General features: G+C 40.4%; 1 protein-coding gene across 1 annotated transcript; it reads left to right on the forward strand.

The window, feature by feature from the left end:
- The first annotated feature begins 93 nt into the window (after nucleotides 1–93).
- On the forward strand, nucleotides 94–9,595 carry plbd1b (phospholipase B domain containing 1b). Its single transcript, XM_080873452.1, has 11 exons — nucleotides 94–705; nucleotides 1,219–1,441; nucleotides 1,688–1,771; nucleotides 2,441–2,582; nucleotides 2,670–2,816; nucleotides 3,148–3,292; nucleotides 6,179–6,379; nucleotides 7,127–7,267; nucleotides 7,351–7,536; nucleotides 7,687–7,793; nucleotides 8,841–9,595. Exons 1-11 carry the CDS (start codon nucleotides 600–602, stop codon nucleotides 9,015–9,017), a joined length of 1,659 nt encoding a protein of 552 aa, XP_080729578.1. The 5' UTR covers nucleotides 94–599; the 3' UTR covers nucleotides 9,018–9,595.
- Nucleotides 9,596–9,702: the final 107 nt, after the last annotated feature.

The following is a 9,702-nucleotide window of genomic DNA, read 5'->3' on the forward strand; positions in this document are numbered from 1 at the left end:
AGAAACTAAAATTTAATCCATCGTCTTACTTTTTTTTTTTTTGGGGGGGGGGGGGGGTATCGTGTTCACATTTTAATACCTACTAGTTAGAATTTCATAAGATCTTCCTGTTTCTGAATGATAATGGAACAACCCGTGTAACGGAACGTCACCATGGTGATCTTTTACCGTCTTTGGGGTACGACGCTTTAATATTTTATTCGGATGAGCTCATATAATTAAAAAAAATAACTCCATACATTAAATTGACTATTATGAACAGCACAATGCAGATAATGATAATGTACAAAAAGTAAAGATAATACGAACACTATTTCAGTAGGTTACGGCTGTACTTAAAATACACTGGCCCCGCCTTACTTTGTACACGGCCCCAGTGGCCTAATGGATAAGGCACTGGCCTCCTAAGCCAGGGATTGTGGGTTCGAGTCCCATCTGGGGTGTTCTACTTTTCGCTGTCGTAACAAGCACCTTAGACACAGTTTAAGTGCTTCGTTGTCTGTAGAAAAAAATCTTCACATATAAATCCTAATACGTTTGAAGAATATGTGTGTCTAACTAGGCGAGAGGCAGGCAGAACACAGACCTCCACGGCTAACATGGAAAAACGCAGAATGGCACTCTGCGTACTGCTGAGCACTTTAGCTGTATCCACAAAATCCACGGATGTATTCAGAAGAGTGAACGTCAAGCTCCAAACTTACCGTGAGTAACCTTACTGTGGCGTGTCTGTACACGGCGGGAACCAATTTTATATCCCTATAACTCTAGCTGAACGCTAAACACAAAATAAATATATTTACCGCTATAAAAGAAGGCGTATGGTTATATCTTACATAGCTTTTCTTTAATGGACAGTTACTTTGTTCTCTCCCGGCTAAATTTAACAGTTTTAAAATGTAACACTATTTGAACATGTAACTCGAAATACCATAGCCATTTAAATGCATTTAAACACGTTTTCTTTTTTAAAATGTTTTTGTAACACTTATGTTAACAAATGTAAGTTGAAAAAAATGCTTGTATATTCAAGCAAGGACACGAACACAACATTGTGTTAGTGTTCTTATAATATTAATATGCAATTAATATTAATTTGACAGAAAATAGCAACACATGAGAAAGCTGTTGTAATTATTCTATCGGTGTCATGACATTATCTTACATAATGTGTGTTATCTAACCTCAAGCATGTAACCCATCCTTCTACAATGGTAGAGCTCCAAGAGGCCACTGTGCACTGGGATGCTGCCCAGAAAAGTGTGATCCTGAAGGAGGGGTTGATGGAGACGGAGGGGGAAGCCTATGGGTACTTCAATGACACTCTGCTCCTCTCAGGATGGGGCATCCTGGAGATCAATGCAGGCTATGGAGGAATCACTCAGGAAGATGAGACCACTTTCTTCTTGGCTGGCTACCTGGAAGGTTACCTCACTGCTGGGTGAGCAGCACAGGCTAAGTGCAAGCATGAAAATACACTAAGCACCATAAATGCAATTTTCAAGTGAGCCAATCATGTGGCAGCAATGCAGTCCGACACCTAATGCAGATACAGGTCAACTTCAGTTAATATATCGTTACACTTTGATTACATTTCTTATTAGGTGTAGCTGCTAGCTCTGGTTGTAACATGTGGACTGCTTTTATGTGGGCTAATCCCTCACTGCTTATTCTCCTTCCATTGCAGACAGATGTTCAGTCATTACTCCAACATGTACCCTCAGCTGATCAAGGATGAAAAGGTTCTGGAGCCCTTGAAAAACTTTTTGAGGTACAGTGTTAAATTATATCAAATCAAAGCCATGGATTAAGCTAAGAGTAATCCCATGTCTAATACTAGATTTATAAGCGTTTCTCTTTGTTTTCCATTGCCTTCAAGATGCTTTTTCAGAGGCTTGATTAACCAGTATTGTGCACAGAGTGTATATAAAAGATGGGTGTAGCCCTTCTCTGCTTTTAATAGCCTGCAGGAGGTGACTCTCCTGTTGGCACAAAGACTGTGTAGAAGTCTAGGGAAATTATCTTAATGCTCACTTAATCTGTGACCTCAGGAAACACTAAGTTTATGGGCTCAGTCTTAAGTCTTACTTGATAAATTCTGGTGATGTGGTTGTTGTTATGAAAGTCAAATACTTTCTCATTCACAGCTGTGTAAATATAAAGCATGCAGTGGTATGCGTCAGTTCTCTGTCATATTCACACCTTAACCGCCACACCTGGGTTCAAGACAGCAAAGCTTAGCTGAAAACTTTACAAGACTCTTTTAGGCAGCGGACGTCTACATCCATCTTTTATATACATTCTATGATAGTGCCTCATAACTGTCAACTGTCTATACAGAATTTACAAATTATATTTATGCACCTATTGATTGTTAGAGTGATGTAAAACTGCACCATCAAGAGATAAACGTTGATTCTAAAATTTGAATAAACCCCAGCAAACAAGACCAGTGGGCCAGAGAGCAGGTGAAGCTCAGGAGAAACAGTGACCCCTTGTGGAGGCATATGGGACTGATCCTGGCTCAGCTGGATGGACTCCACGCAGGAGCTGCACTGTGGGCCAAAAGCAAACACAGGGAGGTGTGTATGTGTGTGTTTGTGGTTGTGAGAGAGTTGTCACAGTCATTTCATGGATCTCTTGCCACTTGCTCTTTCCCTCCTGCGCAGCCTCTATCAGCGTTCACGGTCCAGTTTCTAAATGGTGTCGGTGACCTCTTGGATCTTGTCCCAGCTTTGACACCTCGCTCCAACTCCTCCGCAGGGTCCGGCGCTTTCAGGATGCCTGGAATGGGCCACTGCACAGCTCTCATAAAGGTTAGGCCAAGCTCATTTGGCTCATGTGAGGGAGCCCTTGGGAAAACCTCAACACAAACCTAACTGCTTTTATTGGCCTCTGTGAGCAGGATTTTCTTCTTTTAGATGAGTGTAAAAGGCCATTGCAAGGGGCTTATTTCCTCTTTCACGTACAACAATCTATGGAACAAAGTTCAAATGGATGTGTGCTACTGGATTTTTTAAGACCCCTTTAATGTATCTTAATAAAGTTGCATCCACGTTAAACTCTTTCTTTTATGATTCACTGATTGTGTCTTGTTTCTTTTAAAAATATAGATGTTTCTCTCTCTCTCTCTTCTCTGTATCTCAGGTTCTTCCAGGCTTTGAGAACCTGCTAGTTGGCCACTCTAGCTGGTATACTTATGCAGCCACCATGCGTATCTATAAACACTGGGACTTCAAGGTGTCTGACACACACGTAGCCACTGGAAAGATGTCGTTCAGCAGCTACCCTGGTACACACACTCCTACTATATCACATACAGTATAAGAGCCGCACAACCGCACACTTATATGCATAAATATACTCAAATAATCAATGTGTCTCGAGAAAAAAAGATCAATTTGCAGAAGAAGAGGGTTTTTCAAAGAACAGACCTCACTTCTTTCTTGCAAAAGCTCCGAGGGGAGGTGAACTTCTTATCCTTAATCCACAAGGGAAAATATGAACACTGACATCTAGGAATTAACCCAAATCCCCAATGAACATTTCCTACTCGACACAATTCTCCTGCAAAGCATGCAGCTTAGGCAGTAATGAGAAAACACTGAATCCCGCGTGTGTTTATGCACATGCTCGAACGGAGCTATACTCCCCTCGCTGTAGAGTTAGAGGAGACTGAGAAATTTTGTGGCCAAAGATTTGTCAAGTGGACCAGGCCATAAAAAAATCCTCTGGTGGACTACAGTCCTATCAGGACACAAGTGGTTTTAAAGCACTATATTTAGAGAGCAGCAGGCCGAGGATATCACCTCACTATATTGAAACAAAGAGATGAAATACAATGGGGTCAGCAGAGGTGATGTGTGCCCTCTGCGGCCTTCCTAAGCTGCTTCCCCTCTAACAGTACTGAGGATTTATCATGCACTGCAGGTCGGCACCATGAGAACAAGAAGAGGTGCTGGGCAGTCTCAGTGGTGGAAATATTCAAAGACATCTGGCTTCTATTGTTAATAATATTAATATTGTACTTCTAGTGCAGGAGTTGGATGTGTTTTTTCAGAGGAGCTTATTATTTTTCCTTTTCATGTATAGAATACAAAGTAGTATAGAGTAATTCTACCTGGTGTAACTCTACATAAAAGTAGTATGGCAAGATGAAACTTGAAATAATTATAATACACGCAATCGGAAAAGGAATGCTGATAACACATCTGGTACTTGCGATTCATGAGCGTGATAGTCATATCTTTAACAAAAGTTATGAAGTCACATGAAAATAAAGTTTTCACAGCATGAAAAGCACCTTTAACAGCAATAACTTGAAATAATTGTTTTCTTTATGACTTTAAAAGACTCTCACGTCGCTGTGAAGGAACTTCAATCTACTGTTCTTTACAAGGTTCTTCAGTGTATTGAGGTTTGGGGGTGTTCTCCTGAGGTACAGCCACAGCTTTCAGTCAGGATGAGGTCTGAACTTTGACTGGGTCTATGAACTTTCATTCTTTTCTTTTTTTAGCCATTCTGTTGTAGATTTGTTGTTGTGCATGGGATTGTTGACATGTTGCATGAACCCATTTGAGCCAAACTTTAGCTATCGGACAGATGTCGTCACGTTTGACTCTAGAACACTTTGGCACACAGAGGAGTTCTTGCTTGACTCGGTGACCATAAAGGTCTCAGGTCATCACCCCTCCACCGCAGTGTTGACAGTTGGTATGAGGTGTTTGTGCTGATATGCTGTGTTTGGTTTTCAGCAAATGTAGCGCTGCACACTACGGTCTTGTGGTCTTCTTGGTCCAGAGGTTTTGTGACTTATTTAGCTACAATTTTGCAGATTGAGGCATGCTCCAGTGTTCTTTTTGGAGAGAAGAGGCTCTTTCTTGGAAATCCTTCCAAAAAAAAAGACTGCTTGTTCAGTCTTTTGCTAATTGCACTGTGCTTAATGTCAATATTTAACATGGTAACTGAGGCCTGTAGAGTTTGTGATGTATCACTTGGATGTTTTGCAGTTTCTTTGCACATTTGCTGTGACATCCACTACTGGGAGAAATTGTGGCATTATAGGAGCACACACAAACTCTATAAAATAATGCTTTTATTGAAGTGCTCACATTTGTTGGTGATGAGCACAGCACTAACACGTGACCACAATGGGAAACATGTTAGCATACAGTTACGTATCAAGTGGATAGAGAGTAATATTAGAATGCACATGGTGCATTAAATATAAATACTTTAATACACCACCAGTTCATCAGAGCTAAATGCTGAGGGAAATACAAAATGTAGTACTTTATGGGCTGACTGATGACCCATTTTCAGCAGCTGGTCACAAACACTGTATGGCTGTTGTTGAGTCCAGATATTATACTGTATACTGGGTTTTCAGATTTTATATGCTAAAAACAGCTTCCTGAGTGAATCAAAATAATAAAGTTGCAGACCAGAAAACTGAAAACGTCTGAGCTAAAAGATGCTAAAGACTTGCTAAAAGAAACTGGGACATCATTTTTATTGCTGTGTGCAAATCATTTCAGGAAGCATGCAGTCATTTGAGACAAGGCAAGATTACTTTATTGTCATGATAGGAGAAAATCACCTTGGATTAAGCCACACTTTAATAAACAGACCTCAGAATAAATTAACAGATAAATGATTTTTAAAATGCATTTACAGCAAAACCTCTCTGCTTATCTGTCTGTCCCACATGAGCTGTTCATTTATCAGCTTAACTGGCAAATTAATATTTATTATTGCACAACAGGAGCCTGCATCTCCTTCCAGAGTCCATTAGCACATAATCAGAGGTCCACACATGTGAAGAAGCAACTAAAAGCTCTGTTCCCTTTTTATATGTGCTATATAAATGAAAGTAACAAGACAAGTAATCATAAAAAGCAGGATTGTTTCACTTGACTTTATATATTTTAATAACAAATTAATATTACTGTAGTACCTTAAAAAACCTTAAAATGCCTTTAAAAAATCAGAAATCACTGGTTGAGTTAAAGATACTTATTCCATTTGCTAATAAATACAAGTTAAGCATGTTGTGAGTTGCAGATGATCTAATCACGACACCGTTGGTTTGCTCCAACTTTATCAAATGACCCCCAACCCTCCCCCACTCCTTTGTTGACTGTCAAAAAGAAACCTGCTGCGTGTTCTCCTCCTCCAGGCTTCCTGATGTCTCTGGATGACTTCTACCTCCTTGGGAGCGGCCTGCTGATGACTCAGACCTCCATCGGCGTCTTCAATGCCTCTCTGTTCTCTCAGCTCAGCCCTCACAGCCTGCTGGCCTGGCAGAGGGTCCGACTGGCTAACGGTCTGGCGCACAGCGGAGAGGAGTGGGCGCAGGTTTTCTCCAGATACAACTCAGGTGAGATTTCAGTGATGTCAATTAAGGCAAGTTGAGTTTTGAGGCTTTATTCAAAACCAAAGTAAGCCAAAGTAAGTAAGTAAGTAATATGGAGCCACTAATTCACACTAATGCATGCTGTTATTGCCCTGCCTTCTGGCTTTTAGACGTAATGCTGGCAATGCAAAAATTCACAGGACACATGTCCATAGAGATTTAGCAGTCTCTCAAACACATCGTTCTTCTCAATTACACAATGCTTGTGTGTGTTAATTGGGAAGGATGCTTTGATCTTTCACATCACGTTGCTATGGAGGGCAGAGGAGAAAACAGGACAGGGTGTTCTTGAGACTGACAGCTCTTTAACAAACAGCAGAATTGGCGCTCAGATTCACCATCCTGCCAAGCTATTGCAGTGACCTGCAGACCGTGATGTCATTTCATTCAGATCGGGTTATGTTTTCGGTTTTTATGGCATGTGCAAATATGTATCTAATAAGCCAAAAGTTTATGTGCTTCCCTCTCTAGATCCAAATCCCTCAGGTGCATGCGAGACTGTACATGTAAGCTTTCATTTTACAGTAGGATAGCTAACATGCAGCAACATGAGCTAGACCGATTACATTACTTCAGTATTGGTCTTTTAGTGAGTAAAGGTAAATAAAGTTGTACCACATCTCACAAAATCCCTCCAATATTTGTTGACACACAAAATCAAAGTGTCCATAGGACAGGAAGGAGTGGATCTGTATTTCCTTTGTATTTCAGGCACATATAACAGCCAGTACATGGTGGTGGACCTGAGCAGGATTTCTCTGAGTAAAAGCATCAGGGATGGAGCTCTGACTGTTGTAGAGCAGATTCCCGGCAAAGTCAAGCACTCCGATCAGACTCGGGCGTTACGCAGAGGTAAGAAACCACCTGTATCTGTGTGATTACTGCTGTTGTTGATTTCTGAGTGACCTCCCCCTCCAGTGTGCTCCATTTAACAGGTTATTGGCCGTCATACAATATACCATTTCATGCTGAAATCTACAACCTGAGTGGGTACAGTGTGATGTGGAAAAGATACGGGGAAGACTTTTCCTATGATCTCTGTCCCCGAGCTAAAATCCTCCGCAGGGACCAGGCCAAGGTGTCCGACCTCAGCTCCCTCAAACGCATGATGAGATACAACAGTAGGTGAAACAACAGAGTTATTGTTCCTCGCGCTGTATGTCCGCTCTGGAGCTCAAAGCACTTCACAGAAAACACAAATAGCCCAGGATATTTTTGTTCCCGTCAAAGTGAAAGCAGCATGACTAAACGTCAGACTGCTTCTGTTTCAGACTACAAGAAAGATCCCTACTCAAAGGGCCATCCCTGCAAAACCATCTGCTGCCGCAACGACCTGAGACCAAGGAGGCCACGGCCAGGGGGCTGCTACGACACTAAGGTCAGAGGACACCAGCACATTAGGCCAGAATCAGCTCTGTTACAGTGTGAGGATAAAAACAAAATACAAAGTACAGCATGTGTTTTGCTTGTGTTTTTGTCTGCCGATATAACCTTTGGTTAAAGAGTCACCGCTGTCACATGCCCTTTAAATTCCCTGTTTTTTTTAAAGCTGCAGTTTTTCTCTTTACTCCTTTTGTTATTTGTTTAACTATTTCTAGGTGTGTGTTGTTTTTAATAGAGCAAGATGTTGATTCTCTACGTTAGAGTAAAACAGGGAGTATATCAGGGTGTGTTTCAGGGCGTGTCTAACCTGTGATTGACAAGTTGATACCACAGAATTGAGCATTGCGCTCAAATTCTCAGTTTGATCTGCCCATCAGCTGTTCTGTATTTGTTTGTAATAAAAAACTGCAGAGTGAGCTCATCCAGTAAGAACCTTTTTTTTTTTTAAACCTATAATTTTTTACTTGCTAAAGCTAGCATTCATTTTTATATCACAGTGAATTACAAACCTTGCACCTTGTTAATCAGTCTGGGACAAATATGCTCACAAACAACCGAGATGCCTTGCACAAATCAGTGAGTATATCTTTTTGTTAGACTGCTGTCTGTGATCCACAGTGCTAATATGGCGACAATAAAACCGATATGTAAATCTAGTGTCCAAATATAGATGCCCCAAACAAGATATACCACCAGGTGATATTAGTCATATCACCTGGTGGTATTAGAATAAAGGCCAGGTTATCACCTCTAGCATTTGTGAATGTGTGTGCAAACACTGTTGCTAATCTGTCTGTTAGATATTTCCTAGATTAAGTGAAAAAATATATTTGCTGCTGGCAAAATATGAAAACACTCTCCAAAGTTAATAAGATTCATTCACATTAATTATGTGTAGATTTCTGTTCAGTTCAGTTTAAGTTAAATTGTGCAGTGGTTGAAGCCAGTATTTCAAATGAAGCAACAAGATTTGATTAGAAGCATTAAATTACCTTTCTTTCACATGTTCCTGTTCCCTCCTCATTTCTGTGTCACGGTATAGGTGACGGACTACCAGATGGCGCTCCAGCTGGTCGCCGAGGCAATAAATGGCCCCACGACCCAGGGGGGTCTGCGCCCATTTTCATGGCAGTCCTTTAACTTCACGATTCATCAGGGACTCCCCCACACGTACAACTTTCCCTTTATCACCATGAGGCCCATGCTGGACAAGCCATAAGAGCACAGAGCTGGAAGATGCCATGCGTCCATGTGTAGCTGTGTTCAAATTCACAAAGCCTGCGCCACAACACTGAAAATCCTGTTGGTGCAGCTAAACAGAGAGTAAAAAACTTGATTATTTTGCCAACATTGGTGTTTTTTTAAATTAATAATTTAATAATCCATTTTAAAAACAGACAACAAATGATCAAAGTGAAGTATACTGAAATAGATGCCACTAGATGCAGTGAGGTGTTTGTGATGTAGTGTTGTGTTGGTCTTATTTCACAGCATCTATCTATTAGTGACAGAGTACTCTGAACTGGCATAAGGATTGTCGGCTTGTTTGCGCTATTTTAACACTCTGTGTAAAGTTTCCACAAACGTTTGGATTTAAACCATCAGGAAAATCCTGTTCGTTTTATATTTATTATAATTACAGTATTTTTGTTTTTGAGTTCAATTCTATGCAGTATCTACTCAGGTTTGCACATTGTGGAAGAAAATTATCTAAGTTTGCATTAATATTAACTATACTAAATTAAATTATAACCTGTGGTGCATTTTGTCTATATAAACAGAAATAAAATTCGCAAAAACTACAACAACTGTTTTTGTGCAAAATATGAAAGGAAAAGATGTTATTTTCAAAATAAAATATTCACAAAAGGTTCACGTTTCTGATCTGGTTGACAAAAAAGAGA

Source organism: Rhamphochromis sp. 'chilingali', assembly GCF_963969265.1.
Source record: "Rhamphochromis sp. 'chilingali' genome assembly, chromosome: 22".
Taxonomy (NCBI): Eukaryota; Metazoa; Chordata; class Actinopteri; order Cichliformes; family Cichlidae; genus Rhamphochromis; species Rhamphochromis sp. 'chilingali'.

What these genes read in the sequence shown, in the direction of transcription:
- plbd1b (XM_080873452.1), top strand. Translation starts at nt 600, where the DNA reads ATGGAAAAACGCAGAATGGCACTCTGCGTACTGCTGAGCACTTTAGCT. An exon ending in GAAGGTTACCTCACTGCTGG is followed by an intron (nt 1,442 to 1,687) that starts GTGAGCAGCACA and finishes CTTCCATTGCAG; the next exon opens with ACAGATGTTCAGTCATTACT. An exon ending in TTTCTCCAGATACAACTCAG is followed by an intron (nt 6,380 to 7,126) that starts GTGAGATTTCAG and finishes TTTGTATTTCAG; the next exon opens with GCACATATAACAGCCAGTAC.